Genomic DNA, 18,931 nt, shown 5'->3' with positions numbered 1-18,931 from the left:
GCATGCTGTCAGGCTTCTAATGAAAAAAAATCGAACCTTGAATGACCCAGTCAGAATCCTGATCTTAACCCAATCAAAGATCTCTGGCAAGACCACAGAAGTGTTGCCAACGGCCACTCCCCAACTAGCTTGGAACAGCTTGAGCAATTTTGCAGAGGAATGGGCAAATCTTGCTCAATCGTGTTGTGCAAAGCTAATAGAGACTGATCCAAAAAGACTACAGGCTGTAATAGCTGTGAGAGGTGGTTCAATTGAGTACTAAGTAAAGAACACTTTTGAAGTGCTGACATATCAGTTTTTGCATTTTTAGTTTTTCATACTTTACAATTTTCCCTGTTTTATTGGGCTCTACTGTGAAAAAAGAAGCATGTGATTCACAAATAAAAATTCTCAGTTAAATTGATCAGGAACTCTCTGTTGGTCAGGTTCAACCATGGATCTTGTGTCCTAGCTGTCTAGACCACAAGCCTGGGCAATATGATATGGAGAGCAAGCTGTTGATCAAAATCCCTGGTTATAATACTCATTTATGTGAGCAAAGGATTGGGGGCTGAATACTTTTTCAGGGTGTTGTGAATAATTAGACCAGCTTGCAAGTGTAAAGTAATAAATACTCTTCACAAACTGTTAAAAACAAGGTGCCAACAAATACAACTTAAGCCTTCTTATTTCACTCCCTGTTCTCTATTGTGACCGAATACCTGCAAAACACTTTTTAAACAGGCTTTTTATTTAGATATGACATCTTTTATAAAGCATTATCAAGCAAACCTACAAGACAAACTGAAACGCCTAGATTGCTTTTGTGGTCTTCTGTCAATCATACCTAATTTATTCAGAATCTGCTTACTATTATTCTCTGAAATATATGCAAGTTGTGTTCAATTTTAAAACAATCTCACAGGTCAAATAGGACATAGTAATATTCGCATTAGAACAGAGCAACGTGAGTAGTCATTTCACTCTATTATGTTGTGATATCTCACAATACCACTTATTGCTCAATACTTGTAGTAATGTAGTAATTTCTACATTGATACTTTTCCTATCAATGACCTGATTGACCTCTTCGACTAACTCCCCTAACTCCTGCATGCTACTCTTGTCACCCCTTGCTTCCAATGCCTAAGTTTTGGAAATTTTAATTGACAAAGCAACCACAGCTTTTAAGGGAAGATAAATCCTTAGTAAGGAAAAAAATCTTCTTCTAGATGGACCTTGCTCTGCAGTCCCTTGCCAGAGGATATATTTTTCAGCAGGCGGTTCTCTTTTCCAATTGTATTAGTGAGATAGTTATAAATTGCACCCCTTTTGAGAAATATGTTTTATTCTTTTTTTTTAATTTCCAAACATAAAATCTGCCATCAAGCAGCATTCTGAAATAAAAATTTAAAAGGTTATTTTGCTTCAGTGAATGCTCCTTGATGTATTTAATGTTAGTTGCAATATGCAGATTGATTAATACAACTGCAAACAAATTTATTACAGATAAGTAAGCAGTTTTAATCAGTGTCAATCCATCACCTATGTAATCTGATTTTAAATGACTGAAAATAATCTGAGGAATCTGTTCCTGATAATATTAGAATATGACAGATCGTTTCCAGTAAATTAAATATTCTATTCCAGCATTTTAAAACAGCCATGAGTTTCAATTCAATTTTTAAAGCTACCTTGAATGTCTGAGAACAAAAACTATTCACAAAAAATTGCAAGGTGATTAATTCATTCTGGACTGTTTTATGACAGAAGTTGGCTTCTCATTGGTGTTCTTTACATTAGCCCAAAAGATAATGGAAACTAGATTTGTACCAAATGTGATTTGCTGCTCTAAATTTAATCTATTGTACCGCAATGCCCATTACAAGCAATTTAATACAAATATTACAGCAGTAACTCTCTATCAATCCTTGGATTCAAAGCAGTTGGAAAAACTAGTGAATTTCGAGATGCACAGTTGGTCTTACCCTGGTGTGACTCAGGGATGTACAAAGAAAGACAATGTACAAGTTAAGTTGAGAGAGGAATGGTGTGAGTGGTGGGAAATCACTGTATTGAGAGACCCAAGGAGGACAATAGGAGGGTTGGGGCGCCAGTTGGCAGGAAACAGTATCATTAAGGTTGCACCTGGTCATCAGAAGCAAGGGGTGACCAGAGTAGCATGCAGGTCAGTCAGGTCATTGATAGGAAAAGTATCAATGTAGAAATTAAGCCAAGAAACCTGCTGTCGGACTATGTGTGGGTTGGGGCTGGGTTTTCAATAGAACTGGCAAGAAACTGTGAAGTGAGGTTTCAAGATCACGATTGGGTAAGGATGGTTCACTGGGTGCTCCAAGGAAAAATCACTAATTATTTAGCTAAAAGAGATTTGTCCTTTTTTTTCCCCCAGCACTGTATAAAATGCTGTTAAGTATGGGGACCTAGACCTGTAGTCCCTTGAAAGTAGCAAGACAGGTAAACAGAATGATGAAGGCAGCATTTGGCACACTTTCCTTCATCAGTCAGGATACTGAGTACAGGAGTTAGTACGTCATATTACAGCTGTAGAAGACATAGTTAAAGAGAGTACTGTTTACAGTTCAGGTCACCCTGCTGTAGAAAGGATGGCATTAAAATGGAAGGATTCCAGAAGAGTTTCCAGAGGACCAGAAGGAAAATTGCACACTTTGTGAAGTTCTGAGTAAATCCACAACTTTCCTTTACACTTTATTTTTTTATTGAAACTAAATAATGTTGCATTAAAAAGCCTCTGCGCTGTGCAATCCAAATTCTGGATCTTATTCATATATACTTCGCCTTGGCTTTGCTTTCAGGGCAAGCTAGCTGTTGATGTTTCCTACTTATAAAAAGACAATGCTGATTATTCATCAGCACCTTTTCTATCTGCTTATCAAATCCTTGCTGGTACTTTCTAAATGATTCTCTAGCATTTGGTTTAATGTCTTACTGCTGTGACATGGAATGCACGTACATAACACGACCAAATGTAATATAAATTTATGAGTGCTATGATATGCACAAACAAGATGAAATATATTATTATATTTAAATATAATAAATAGCTTAATATTTTCATATTAAAAGGCAAGTATTAAACATGAATCCTATGAAAAGAATATTAGCTTTTTTAAAAAAGAATCCATCTTTTTTACATGGATGACATAATTCTAGGATGCTGGGTTCTGCAGAAGTTATTTCAAGTCTTGTCGTCTATTTGAATAAGAGAGTGATAGAGTTCGAGTTGGGTAGTGGATGACCTGGCATTTGTTAAACCATCATTCTTCCAAAAATTAGCAAAGGAATAATGGTCTACTTCCAGATCATTATCCAAATTGATACTTAAATTGATTATGTAATAGATTCATAGCACAGGAAAATGCCATTCAAGCCATGTGATAAAACAATTGAGCTAGTCGCACACATTTGTTCTTTCTCCAAATCTATGTGTTTCTTTGATGTCAAGATCAATTAAGTAATTGAATCTTCTTTCACCACCCTGTCAAACAATGCATACCAAGTACAAACTAACTAACCTTTGGTTCTTGCATTCTCAACCTTTTCACCAATGTCAACAGTTTCATGCTGCTTACTCTGTAGATCTGCCTCTGGCTAGTTTACTATGGCATCTGGTCTGTGGTTACCTTTACACTTTGTCAGTAGTTGCTGGTTTATCATTACACCTGGTCTGTGGCTGGTGGTTTACTCTCACACCCAGTTTATTCTCATACCCTTATGCCTGGACTGAGTTGATTACTCTTTACCTATCACTTACAATGGTGAGGAGGTGGTGTAGTGGCATCCACACCAGACTTCAAGGCAAGTGGTCCCGGGTTCAAATCAGGCCAGCTCCTTAGAGGTTTTCCATCTGTGCTGGGTTGAGCTAGCACCCTGGCCTCAAAAAAAACAGACAATTGCTAAATAAAAGGCAAGATTGCCACACGATGTGCCACAAGGTGTGGAGAAGAACGTCAAGTCATTTACAGTGCTCCAATCCTCCAGCTAAGCCCCCAAATCAAATGGTAATTGGAAGATTGTGAACAGTACTTCTGCAATTTCCACCCTTACTTCTCTCAATCTTCCTTACATATCTCATCCAGCATCTGAAGCATATTTCTTTCATTTTCACCATGGCGTTGGTGGAATTTTCTTACTTGGAATAGAATGATATAATTTTTAGAATTTTGAAATTATACCTTAAGTGCAAAAAAAATTTTTTTTAATGGTTTACATTAACTTCCAGTACTGCTTCACCCTTACTAAGAAGCATTTGTCAAGAAAATGTATTTTGCTCTGGTCTGATGTGACATGAATAGCTATGATAGACTATTCACGCTAAGTGCTGTGATTGTAATATTAAGATTGGCTGCTCCATGCAATATAAAGTGGGTCTGATTGCAAAGTAATGTCAATGTCAGCTCTATATTGAATAACCCAGTCACAAAATGTTCGATTTTCTCTGAGTAGCAGATGTCATTATAGGCTCCATTCAGAGTTTAGGGGTGGCAAGCTGCAAGTGCAAATAATAACTATTCCTGGTCCTCATCCAGTTGTTAATGTGCCCTCAGTAAGTTAATTTAAAGCATAGCCTCTTCACTTCAGAGCTCCTACCCTTCACTGGAAGATTTAGATACCAATGTGAGTTGCCTGCTTTGATTGTATAAAAATGGAAAAGAACATGACTGCCCCAATTAAGAACCTATTCTGGCAGTGTTTCCCAACCTGGGGTCTATGGACCCCTCAGTAAGGCTCCATGCCATAAAAAAAGGTTGGAAACTCCTGCATGCCATGTACTTAGAATGGTAACTACCATTTGAAAGCAGTCAGAAAGACTGCCCTGCTAAAATTTCAATTCTGATGCATCTTTTCAAAAGCTGAAGTTCCTATCTATGGAAAATCCAAATTCTTGCAATAAATAGTGTTCTGTAAACTGTTTCGATGGAATATAACATTCGTTAATAGTTTTAATAAAAACTAATTACAACAAAATTAAATCATACTTGTGACACTTTCTATTAATGAAGATACTGCAAATTTTATGTTAATTTTATATGACACAGCCAAAAATAATTATGTTATCATAACGGAAAACAAAACTTCTGGACTTTCTCCATAACTTCAATGGTGTGCTGGCCTTACTCTGTTATATTTTGAGCTGATAGTTACTGGATATCTATGACAAAGAGCTAGTCCCACTTGTTCTCCACTCCCAGAGAAAAAAAAATCAAATACCTGCTTAACATGATAACTATCGCCCAGTGGCACTCTCATCTACTGTGATGAAGTGTTTTGAGAGGTTCAACTCATGCATAAGCAAAGACCTGGACCCACTGCAATTTTCCGATCGCCACAATAGGTCTACATCATATGCAATATTACTGGCTGTCCACTGGGCCTTGGATCACCTGGGCAATAGTAATACCTACATAGGCTGCTGTTTATTGACTACAGCTCAGCGTTCAACACAATCATACACTCAGCTCTAATCAACAAGCTTCAAAATCTGGACCTCTTTACTTCCCTCTGTAAATGGACCCTGCACATCCTCTTCAGGAGATCACAGTCTGCAGATCATAAATAACTTCTCCTTCTTGCTGACAATCAACATTGGCACACCTCAAGTGTGTGTGCTTGGTCCACTGCTCTACTGTCTCTGTACCGTGACTGTGTGGCTAGTCAAAGCTCAAAAGTTAATGACATAACCATCGTTGGCAGAGTTTCAGGTGGTGACGAAAGGCCTTATAGGTTTGAGATAGATGAGCTGGTTGAGCAGTGTCACAACAACAACCTTGCATTCATCATCAGTAAGACCAAGGAATTGACAGTGGACTTCAGGGATGGGAGGTCAAGGGAACACTTACCAGTTCTCCTCGAGGGATCAGCAGTGGAAAGGTGAACAGTTTCAAGTTCCTGGGTTTCAACATCTCTGAAGATCTATCCTGGGCCGAACATATTGATGCAATTACAAGAAAGGCATGAGAGCAGCTATATTTCATTAGGAGTTTGAGGGGGCGTGGAATGTCAAAAAGACAAATCACAGATTTCTATAGATGTATTGCAGAGAGCATTCTAGCTGGTTGCATCATTATTTGATATAGAGGGGCCACTGCACAGGACTGGCAAAGGTTGTAAACTCAGCCTGCTCTGTCAAGGGCACGAGCCTCCACAGCATTTAGGACATCTTCAAAAGGCAATGCCTCAAAAAGGCAACATCCTTCATTAAAGATGCCCATCACCTAGGACATGCCCTCTTCTCATCACTACCATCAAGGAGGAGGTACAGGAGCCTGAAGACACACCCTTAACATTTCTGGAACAGCAGCTTCCCGCGCCATCAGAATTTTGAATGGACATTGAATCCAGTATTTTCAGTATTTTTTCCTTGCTTTTTGCACAACTAGTTTATTTTTATATATACTTATTGTAAATTATAGTTTTTTATTATTAATATGCATTGCAATGTACTGCAGCTACAAAATAACATATGCCAGTGAAATTAAACCTGATTCTGATTCTCGTTTTTTTATTCTGACAACTCAGACAAAAAGAGAGGAAAAGCTACAATCACATAATGTCTTTAACAAGCAATGCAAACTGTTCAAGCACTTTGCATTCAAGAATAGTGAAATACTTCCTAACTATCACTGTATTTCAGCTCAAATTGATGCCTTAAAGACAGTTTTCAAGGACTTTTGGTGAATATTAGTCAAAACTGATGTTCAACTCAGAAAAGTGTGAAGCGATTCATTTTGAAGGTCGAATTTGAAGGCAGAATTCAAGAAAAAGGCAGGGTTTTTAATGATGTGAAGGAAGAAAGGGATCTTGGGGTTCCATGGATCCCTCAAAGTTGCAGCGCAAGTTGATAGGGTAGTTAGGAAAGTGTATAGTGGGTTGGCCTTCATTAATTAGAGGATTGAGTTCAGGAACCGTGAGGTAATGTTGCAACTCTAAAACTGGTTAGACCACACTTGGAATATTGCGTTCAGTTCTGGTCGCCTCATTATAGGAAGGATGTGAAAGCTTTAGAAGGGGTGCAGATGAGATTTATCAGGGTGCTGCCTGAACTAGAGGATAGGATGAGCAAGCTAGGACTTTTCTCTTTAGACTGGAGGATGAGAGGTGATTTGATAGAGGTGTACAAGGTGATGAGTAGCATAGAATGAATGGGTAAACAGAGACCTTTTCCCAGGGCAGAAATGGCTAATATCAGGAGGCCTAATTTTAAGGTGATTGGAGAAAGTATAACGGGGAATACCAGAGGTAAGTTTTTTTTACAGAGTGGTGGGTACATAGAACGCATTGCCAGGGTTGGTGGCAGAGGCAGATACATTAGGGACATTTAAGAAACACTTAAGCACATCTTCATCATGTGTACCATGTCATTTGACGTGGGTGATAATGGTGGATTAAGAAGAGAGCAGATATCATCAATCAGGAAATGGCAGCTGGAAATTCTGGGACATGTACTGAGGAAAGAGAAGCACGAACAGCTTGCAGTGACGGGAAAAACTGATGGAAGAGAAAGTCGTGGTCAACAGTGCATGACATTCATGAGTTACATCAAGGGACAGACAGGCAAAAGTTTTAAAGAGCTTATTAGAAATTCTCAGATTAAAGACATATGGAAGATAGGCACATGGGTGATAGAAAAATGGAGGGCTATATGGAAGGGAAGGGTTACATTGATCTTAAAGTAGGGGCAGCATGGAGGTATTGCTACACTTACAGTGCCAACGTGGAATGCCCACAACTTACTAACCCAAACCCACATGTCTTGGGAATGTGGGAAAAAGCAAAGCACCTTGAGAAAACATACAAGGTCACAGGGAGGACATACAAACTCCTTACAGACAGCTGCAGGAATTGAACCCCAATCTTACTGCAGGCACTAACTGTTATGCTCCCCCGCCATCCCCACGGCAAGTTTCCATGTTGTATCTCTGTGTGATTCTGCGACTCTGTGAGTACATTGTAGTTAATAGCATTAGAATGTAGCTGCAATGGAAGCAAGTACTGGTAGTACTGGAGCCAGTCAAGCTGCCAAAAGAGAGAGGAGGGAGATACTGTAAAAAGGAATAAGTAGTATTCCTTTTGAGGTTCTAACATTTCTGTCATTCATTCTTTGGGTTTTTTTCTGTTTCTTGCGTATCTGTGAAGAGTGAGGATTTCAGGTTGTATACTGTATATATTCTCTGATATTAAATTGAACTATTGAACCATTGAAGTATTAAAGCAATAATTCAAATGTTAAATATTTCCCAAGTGGTGTTCAACTATAAAATTCACTTAGCACACTCACAAAAACACAATAACTGTTACCAAAACAATTTAAAAAGAAGAACTATTCTTCCTTGTTATATTTCTTCCTACCCTCTTCAGTATTAAAATCCATAGAGTTATTGATCTCGTGTCAGCACTGATCTGGTATAGGATTTGAAAGCTGGTTTCCTCGGGGTAACTGCAAGAGAAGCTTCAGCAAAACTGAGCTCCTTTTAGACTCCATCGGAAGTCTGTTCGCAGAACATGTTGACAGATATGATGTCCACAACTGCCAAGTGAGTTTGAACCTGCCTTTCACCAAATCATCTGAACGCTCTGCGAATTCACACACCACCAATGTTTCATTCAGCTACAGCTGCTGTTGTACTCCCCTCTGCTGACAGACAGACCCACAACACAAATTCAGCCTAATCAAAATTCCAAAATGTGGCCTTGCAGTCGAATGAGACAGTGCATGAAGAACTGGATTTCTGGGTTGTCTCTTACATCTTTCCCTCCACTATCCCAGTTCTTCCTTATTGTTGTTTACAAAAAATCGTTCAGCCCCTGCTGAGCCTCAGACAGCAAAAGACAATTAAGTATACCATCATGAACATCAAGGCAGACCCATTCTACTAAATCCTGCAGTAGTGTAGACCACAGAATCAGTTTACTAGTAAATTCCAGCAGATCTGGATTACATTTCCATTAATGCATCATCAAATTCAGAAGTTCCCCCCCACTTTGTTCTGAAAGAGGGAGTGATGTATGCCAATGAATATTATGAAATATTTCAGCTCTTCTGCCTGCTGTAATTAAGCAATTGCCAATCTTTGCAGGCTGAGAGATACGTGATTCCTATAAAACTGCTGGGTCATGTAAGGACATGACATAGCATACAAATGCTAGACACAATCACAGATTAATGGCAATTTCATACAGGTGACTGGTCTATTGGGCTGTAGCTCATGAGAAATGGCATGTAAATTGATTTCATTAGCCTTGAACCATTCATGTGGGGTCTTTGAATTATCTGGTGCGGTGTATTGTGGTTCCTCCCACTTCTTTCTGAGGGTAATTCAGGAGAGAATGGTTCAACTCTCCTTTTCTCTCCACCTTCTGCCCAAAAGGCAGTAGTGCAGCGGCAGTAAACCATAGGCCCTCTTCTCTCATATGCTGTGCTACATTTCAATGTCTCACAGATCATGATGAACTCCCAAATGCCTGCCAACACCTTCTGTCACCAAATGAGGTATTCTCCACATTATATGAGGCTAGATTTAAAGAGCGCAGCTATTAAAACAGTTTCCGTCCTGAGGTAACAAGCCCTGGATAGCAATCCTATCATCCATTTTCAAAGCTTCAATCATAAAAGCTCCATGAACTTCTTGATGTTTATGTTCATAATGTGATTAAATGCTTGAGAAGCATTAACGGATAATTATTGCACTGTGTCATGATCATGTGCTAATGTTTCATTAGTGCCAATAAAGCTGCATTCACAGAAATCTCACTTTTGAAAACTGAGATTTCATTAGCAGTTTAACAACAATGTTGCATCCAGACATTCTCTCATGATTAACTGCAAAATATTGGGCTTTATGTTCTGTAAAAGTAGGCGATGAAAAAGATTGCTCAAACATAAACCAAATATTTTTGGTGGAAATTATTGATTTCTTTATAAATGTTGCTCTTTTATCTTTCTACCAATCATATTTTCCCTTTTTCTCAAAATGTTATGTGAAGATTTGCAAAGGCTTATGTAGAAATCATGCTATTTCTTATGAATTAACTGGAGCTGATCCTTCATGAAGTACTTGTATCTTGCATTGTGCCAGCTAAAGCTGGGTGAAATACAGAAAAAAACACATGATAATGTGACAAAATTATAGTTGCTTTTTAAAAAAAGCTGTCATATTTTTCAAAGAATTACTGCATGTGAGTGTAATTTTCTAAGCCCTGACTAATGATAACCATATGGAATAATGTAATGTAGGGTCCCATTGAGACTGCACCTAGAATATTGTGTGCAAATCTGCTCTTCATATCTGAGAAAGGACTTGCTTGCAACAGAGGAAAAGTACCGAAGGTTCACCAGACTGATTTGTGCAATGGGGTATATTCTATGAGGATTGATTAAACACACTCAATCTGTAATCGCTGGGAATTAGAAGGATAAGAGGTGATCTCATTGGAATGTAGAGTGCAGTTGCTGGCATGGTCTGGAACAGGGATTCACATCTCAAAATGAGTCAAATATTCAGTACTAAACTGAGAAGAAATTACACTCAGAATACAGAGGACAACAATTTTGATTATGATATAATTTTAGACTACCCGTATCATATTGGGATTTGGAGAAACAAGAAATTAACTTTCATGGAATATAATGTGTTTAATTGAATAATGATGCTTTGGAATCGTTCAACTAAGCTAAAGACGATTTGTTGATTATTTTTGTTTGTACTCAATGTCTTAAGGGTTCTCACTTAAGTGTCCAACAATAATCAGCCAGCATTGATGGATTCCACTTGCCCTGATACAGTTTCTCCATGACCTCAATGTCCTGGTGAAACCTTTCATCAGTGACAACGCTAAGGTTTGCAAGGAAGAAGTCTAAATGGGAATGCAGAAAATGAATCTTTACTGACATGTTGCTCTTCATGGTTTTACACGCTTGAAGCATGTTGTCAACCAGCTGCACGTAGATTGGTGCTCTGTAATCAACCAAGAAAATTTTCAACAACATCCTTGAATACCTTCCATGTGGTATTCTCCAATCCCACCTGAATTGCCTGTCATTGAGGACGTGTTTGATTTGTGGACCAACAAAAATGCCTTCCTTAACCTTCATGTCAATTATTCTGACTTGAATTAGGAATTGAAATAATAAATAGAAGTGATTTCAAAAAGGTGTGTAATAGGGAAATTCCATGGTGATTTTCATGATCAGCAGCACAAAATCCAAAAGATACACCTAAAAGTATTCAGGAAGCAAAATCTTTGTTGTCCAGTGATATAGTCAATCTTTCAAAGGTTCATTTATTGTCAAAATATACAACTCTGAAATTCTCCTCTGGGTAGCCATGAAACCAAGAAAGAAAAGAATGGCAGCACGATCATCAACCCCCAAATCCCTCCTCCCCACACAAAAAAAGAACAAAAATGGAACATCGACCTCCAAATCAAGATTGGACAAATTACACAGAATATAAAAAACTATAAGACTGGAAAAAAGTCTATAGTCCAAGACCATAACCAAAATGCAGAAAACCCAGGAAACATTCTCCAGGCGTGGTGGCTGGCCTTTCCCACTCCAGCAGCAGAGCAATCCCCCAGCGATCAAAAGGCAGTCTTCCCTCTCTGTAGCAGAGCGATCCCTCAGCGATCAAACGGCAGTCACCCCTCTATGTAGCAGAGCGATCCCCCAGCGATCAAAAGGCAATCTTCCCCCTCCTTTAGCAGAGTGATCCCCCAGTGATCAAAAGGCAGTCTTCCCTCTCCTTTAGCAGAGTGATCCCCCACTTATCAAAAGGCAGTCTTCCCTCTCCTTTAGCAGAGTGATCCCCCAGTTATCAAAAGGCAATCTTCCCACTCCAGCAGCAGAGCGATCCCCCAGCGATCAAAAGGCAGTCTCCCCTCTCCTTTAGCAGAGTGATCCCCCACTTATCAAAAGGCAGTCTCCCCTCTCCTTTAGCAGAGTGATCCCCCAGTGATCAAAAGGCAGTCTTCCCCCTCCTTTAGCAGAGTGATCCCCCAGCGATCAAAAGGCAGTCTTCCCTCTCCTTTAGCAGAGTGATCCCCCAGCGATCAAAAGGCAGTCTTCCCTCTCCTTTACCAGAGCGATCCCCCAGTGATCAAAAGGCAATCTTCCCTCTCTGGCAGCAGAGCGATCCCCCAGCGATTGAAAGGCAATCTTCCCTCTCTGGCAGCAGAGCGATCCCCCAGCGATTGAAAGGCAATCTTCCCTCTCTGGCAGCAGAGCGATCCCCCAGCGATTGAAAGGCAATCTTCCCTCTCTGGCAGCAGAGCGATCCCCCAGCGATCAAAAGGCAATCTTCCCTCTCTGGCAGCAGAGCGATCCCCCAGCGATCAAAAGGCAATCTTCCCTCTCTGGCAGCAGAGCGATCCCCCAGCGATTGAAAGGCAGGCAGCCAGTGCTCACCTTCCACGTTGACCTTGAAGTTTCAGTCTCTCTCATTACTTTAATTGGTGAACAATAGAAATTTTAATTGGCAAAATGGAGTCAAACACGGGCTTGCAGCCTTCTCGCCACGGGGTCCGCACATGCTGCCTCTGCCTCCTGGAACCCTCTCTGAGACTACAGATCTCCAAACTGCAAATCACAGGCTCCAACAGTTCCAGAGTCACATTCAAGACAAAAAACAAGCTCAAAAGACATGCTGCACCCAAGAATGCTACAGGAGGTGATCAAGTCTCTGCAGCATTCTTTTTGGACTATTCCAAACAGGATTGATGAATTTTTTGGATATTAAGGGAATCAAAGAATGTTAGGTCATTGCAGGAATATGTTGCTGAGGTAAAATATACCCATGATCTTTCTGAATGACGAGCAACATGAAGGGATATTTATTGTTCTGTTTCTTGTGTCTTAATGTAAAGTTTAATGCAGTAACCCCATTTTCTCACCAGGTTAAGAAAGCTGTGAATATTAATGAATATTAATGATTTTTTTGGCCTTTTTTTCAGGATTTGAAGACAGTGCTTTCCTTCAATCAGTACCCAGGGGAGTTCCTGCACCCTGTGGTATATGCCTGCACTGCAGTCCTTTTGCTCTGTGTCTTTGCATCCATTATCACCTATATTGTGCATCACAGGTAGCAATTGATTTGTTCCTCTGAAAGCCATATTAAAGTATGCAGTATGTATTTTTAAAAGTGAATTTTAACTTGGCCAGATTTCTGTCTCATTACAATGAAGAATGCATGTATGTACTATGGAGAAGAAGAAAAAAGAGGAATATATTGGAAAAATAACAAAATGTAAAGGGATAGACTGAGTGGGGAGGTCCAGGCTGGAAACTTACATAGTTCTGATGCAGAACAGAACAGTGATAAGTGTTTTCAATCAGCAAAGAAATAAAATCTCTAATCGAGGTAATAGAGCTTTATTATAGCTAAAAATGAACATATATCCAAATGTTCATTTTAGAACTCACAAACAACAGAATCAATGATATTAAAAGAAAGTGGAGGATTTTTGTGGACTTAGAATTAAATTTCTCCAATTACTTCAGCACAACCAACAATAGCAAACTTAACAATATAGAAACATAGATTCTTTACACCAAGGAATGCAGCATTTTTCCATGAGCTACTATGCGCTCTCTGTACAAGACATCCAGTTGATCCCACTTCCAATCTCTATCTCCCTTGCCCTATAATTTTTTTCTCCTTCTTGTATTTCCCTAATTCTTTTTAAAAGCCATGATTGAATATGTTTCCAATACCCTTCCAGACTGTAAACTCAAGGTCATGGATACTTTTTTCCCTGTGTCATCTTCTGCCAATCATCCAGAAGAGATCAAATTTGCAGTTTGCCAGTGGAATCAAATCAGTATGTGGTCAAACTATGTTGTAATGCTTTGGGCCATTCTGTTCATTAAATCAGAAATATTTGAGAAATACGGGAAATCTAACCTGGAACAGAGGGTAGCGGGGTAGAGATATGCCTCTAGCACAGGAGACGCAATGCACTCCTTCCCTCTGCTAGCCTGGAGGTTACTCTTAGGCAACACCTGCTTAGCCCACCGTTCAGTGTCATGTGAAGCCACGGGGGTAGGTGGTGAGCAGCTGGTGTGTCTCTCAAGTCCTAGCTACACTGACCACTGACACCGGCAGACAATCTCTGCAGTATTGATAATGACTGGGTCACCCATCTTGTAAAGACACCATCCAGAAGAAAGTGACGGCAAAACCACTTCTGTAGAAAAATCTACCAAGAACAATCATTGTCATTGAAAGCCCATGATCGCCTTCGTCATACGGCATGACACATAACAAAGTAAAGAATCTGGAACAGAGGAGATTAAGCAAGATCATGGAATGGTGTTCTGCCGTCACAAACCAGTTTGATTCATTCATGATATAATTAAACACCCAAGAACATATACTCTATCAAATGCTTTAGGTTGTGTCTTTAGTGAATGTGTTCCAATATATTTACAACACAGGAATCCAATTGACAATATGGAAAATTCCCCAGTTATGACCTGCCCATAAAAAAACTAAAGCCAATCCATACCAACTAATTGCCACTCTTTCGGCCTAAGTGATGGAAGGTATAATTATACTTCATTCATTGATAAACCTGTTTAGATTTTGACAGAACCACTCAGATCCAGACCTCAACAAGATGATGCTCGAAACATGAACTGATGACCTGAACACTGGGAATATGACAATATCAAGGCAATATGTGATCAACTGTAGCAACAAAGAACCTTGCTGAAACTGAAGTTAATGTAAATCCAAGGAAAACCTTTCACTAATTAACATGCTCAAGTAAAGGTTATTGTATTTGCTGAAGGTCTCATCTTCCTTCACTCCAAAGAGAAAGCCCAAGTTCTCTCAACTTATCCTCAAAAGACCTACACATGGGTGTTTAATGATATCACAAATGAATCAAACTGGCTTATGATGGCAGAACACCATTCCATGAGCCCACTTAATCTCTTCTGTTCCAGATTTGTTTGTTACATGCCATGTGGTATGACATAGGCGATCATGGTCTTGCCATGACAATGATTGTTCTCGTCAGATTTTTCTACAGAAGTGGCTTGCCATTGCCTCCTTCTGGACAGTGTCAAAAGAATTTCTGGATGTATATCGTACACATTCCCTGACATTAAATGTACCTGTTGAAAAGACAAGAACTCTATGCGAGACAGCATCTTGTTAAGTAACCTTCTAAACCTTTTCAATCCATGTATCTTTTTTAAATGCTGTTATTGCACTTGCCTCAACCACTTCCTCTGACAGCATAGATTCAACATAGGTACCGCATTGTGTAAAAATATTGCCCGTCAAATTCCTCTCAAATCTTACCCCTCTCATCTTAAACCTATGACCTTCAGATCTTGATGCCCCAACACAGGGAAACAGATTGAGGGCATTCACGCTATCTATGCCCCTCATGCTTTTACACACCTCTATAAGATCATCTCTCAGTCTCCTTTGCTGTAAGGAGTAAAGTCCTTTCTTGTTCAACCACTCCCTATAACTCAGTCCCTTAAGTCTTGGCAAATCTTTTCTGCACTTGTGTGCATTCCAAAGCTTCTTTAGAATCTGAAAAGCACATGTAACGTAATTTCCATCGCCTCTCAATGTCAGCATTGCCCAGAACAAAGCAGCTCTCTTGACAAGCACCCACTCCATTCATTTTCTCCACCTTTCAGTAAATGTCATCTGCAAAATGCACAGCAGTCACTCACCCACACTGTTCCAACTGAGTATCCCAGACTCTCTCATTTTCTACCACCAAAGAGGACAAGGGCAATAGTTGCATGGATCACCGTTGTCTGCAAGGCACACACAATTTTTCTATGGTGATACTTAATCAGTCTTTTATCATCATGTAGTCCACAATAGGGAATTCCCTACCAAATGAGGTCACTCTACCAGAAAGATGATAGTGGTTCAAGATTTTAGCTCACTACCAATTAGAGATGGATAATAAAAGTACTGACTTTGACAATGAAGCATACATTCCAGAAAATAATTTCAAAGCAGGGATAAAATTATTCCTGAATTAATTTCAGGTTTATAGAACTGATTTACACTGGATTTTGTTTCCTTTGTTTTAATAGCTTTAAAGGTTGGTTTAATTCTTGCATCATGCCATTACAACTACATTTCCACAAAAACTAGTTCAATTTCCAAGGAATTAGAAATATGTTTCCATAGTCTGCAAAATGAGGCATCTTTTTTTAAAGGTTAAACTCTTGTTTCTTTCGAAAAGCCCAAATAATGCTCACATTCTGTTTTAACTTTTGTAAACCTCTTCATCCCACTGTTAAAATTACCATGAGATCTGACATCCGCAGTTGGTGATGAATCCCCTCACTGCAAGGATTTCATTGAGATTTGTGTTGTTGACAATGCTTGCGTTGCCATTTCGGCACAGGAGCAATCTCTTTACTGCAATGCCTGTAGTTTGGATAAACAAAGAGAGAAAGGATACATGTGAAAGCTACTTCAGATTTTAGAGATAAACGTTAATCTTAGGAAAGTGACGTTTAGGAATCACACAATAAATACAGTGACAAAGCAGAAATGCCCATTGCAACTCAGTGCCAGTTCTCCAAATCCTCCTCTCTAATGGCTAATAGTTTTAATTTTGTGATGTTGACCTATATCCAGTAGGTACAGAGTTAAAGCTTCACAAAAAAAAGTGTTTACTAAATCCTTTAAGCTGGTTGGAAGAGAATTTTCCCTTTCCTTCCTGCTGGGATTGTTTCCTATGTAGGCAACGTTAATAAAAGAAATGTCAGCCCACTGTACTTCCTAATCCTTATAACAGGCTGATTTTACAGCTATAATAAAAGCTTGCTCTACACTTTGTCGCACTAATGTGTGTTGTGACTTTAGAAATATAACTCTTTCTGATCCGCCCTCCCTAAATTTGAACTATCTGTCAACCCTCTTTTGATATAAGGCGGTGTCAGTGAACAGAAGAATTGTGAATGGCAGTAATTTGACCTCTAAGTGGTAGGAAAATAAACCAGGCAATTTTCTTCCAGTCACTGGTGGTGAAGAAGCTTTCGGAAAGAAAAAATCACCCCTGGTTGGACAAAGGTGTATTTATTAAAGAGCCACCAAAAGTTTGATTGAGAAAATGTATTCAGAGGTTTGTGTTAGGCCAACAAAGGAGTTGAATAAGAACATTGCAAATAGTTTTTCATATAAAGACTTTCAAAGGGAATTTAATATACTGTAACGTAATTCTTAGCTAAACTAAATCTGATAGGATTAAACGGGCAGAAACACTGAATGAAAAATTAGTTGTGGAATAGAAAGTTTGTGTTTCAGACTTGTACGTTTTCCCTGTGAGTGCGTGTGTGTCCTCCGGGTGCTCCGGTTTCCTCCCACAGTCCAAAGAGGTACCAGTTGGTAGGTTAATTGGGCATTGTAAGTTGTCCTGTGATGAGGCGAGGGTTGAATCATGGGATTGTTGGGCAGCATGGCTCAAAGGGCTGGAAGGGCCTACTGTGTGAGGCCTTTCAATAAACTTGAGTGAAATTTCTGGTGATGTTTCAATGCTGGGACAGTGACTGTTCATGATGATGGTTCATCATCAGATCTTGAAATGGCTTAGGTGAATAGCTCAGAATTTTGAAATCTGTAGAAGATGCAAAACTTGAATGTAGTGGAGAAAATTACAATATTCTTCAAGAGGACAGATGAATGGCTATGGATTGTACTGACATGTAACACATTAAACAGAGGAATAAAGAGGAGATGGTGTATTTTCCTAGGCAGCGGTACTTCTCCTAACATCCCCATTGCATCCAAATTATCAAATTATTTGTCCAACGTCTGATAATGGATGAACATAGATTTTTGTCTGCTAATGACTGGGAAATCTGAAGCTTCGGTCACTGCTACAAACTATTTCTGAGTCATCTCTTGCCTTCTGAACATTGCAATGTGCTTAGAGCACATATCCATTGCTGTTGCTGAAGCTCTATAAAATCACCTGGTTTTACTGCAGCTCCAGCACATCAGCTGCTGAAATTTTCATTCATACCTACTGTATTACCTGGCTGCTCTCCCTCATCCTTTCATGTAAGAACAGATTGTAGAAAATACTGCTGCCCTCTGCCTGTCCTCTCCCAGTTCCTCCACACCTTATCTCATGGCATACCCTGTTCACTGATTAACATTGGCTTGGTAACAAATTAGCGTTGTGGTTAACACAACACTTTACACTCATGCCGCTGTCTATGAGGAGTTTGTATGTTCTCCCCTTGTCCACGTGGGTTTCCTCGGGGTGCTCCAGTTTCCTTCCCTAGTTCAAAGATGTACCGGTTGGTAGGTTAACTGGTTGTTTTAAATTGTCCAGTGACCAGGTTAGGGTTAGAGTGGCACCATTTGGAAGGGCCTATTCTGCACTGAATCTCAATAAATAAATAACCTCCTGCCTAACCAAGTTGTAAATTTTCATCTTGTTTCTAAATCCTTTTAAGACTTCAACTCTCTATATTGTTAAATCCTAAGACCATGCAACATATCTGTATTCCTCTAATTCTGAACTGTTGATCATCCCAAAATTTAGTCTTGCCAGCAATGGGAGCTGACAAAGTCCTGAAGTGTGGATATTTTCCCTTTAAATGGTAATTTTTGTAATTTGGCTTATTATTGTCTCATGTACAGTGAAAAACATGTCTTGAATATTATCCATTCAGGTAATTTCATGACAATGCTGTGTTGAGGTCGTACAAGATACAGCAATAACACAATGCAGAATGAAGTGTTATAATTCCAGTGAAAGTGCAGTGCAGGTAGACAATAAGATATAAGGCCATAACGAGGTAGATTGTGAAGTAGTGTCCAATTTATTGCGGTAGAGGATTGTTCTCTGGAATATATGCTGACTTTAAGCCTTTGAATTCTTTCAGGATTTTGTATCTTCTGCCCAATAGGGGAGAGGAGAC

At 39.4% G+C, this 18,931-nt stretch overlaps 1 protein-coding gene across 2 annotated transcripts in view; it reads left to right on the top strand.

Moving 5' to 3' along the window:
• LOC132379568 (adhesion G protein-coupled receptor A3) overlaps positions 1–18,931 on the top strand; it is a 531,961-nt gene that overhangs the window by 471,462 nt on the left and 41,568 nt on the right. For both annotated transcript variants that reach the window (XM_059947630.1, XM_059947629.1), the window contains one exon: positions 12,967–13,094. In XM_059947630.1, the coding sequence (XP_059803613.1) occupies positions 12,967–13,094 (128 nt within the window). The remainder of the gene's footprint in view (positions 1–12,966; positions 13,095–18,931) is intronic.

Source organism: Hypanus sabinus, chromosome 22 (assembly GCF_030144855.1).
Source record: "Hypanus sabinus isolate sHypSab1 chromosome 22, sHypSab1.hap1, whole genome shotgun sequence".
Lineage (NCBI taxonomy): Eukaryota > Metazoa > Chordata > Chondrichthyes > Myliobatiformes > Dasyatidae > Hypanus > Hypanus sabinus.
The sequence above is the reverse complement of the archived record's forward strand: the minus strand, read 5'-3'. Positions and strand labels throughout refer to the sequence as shown.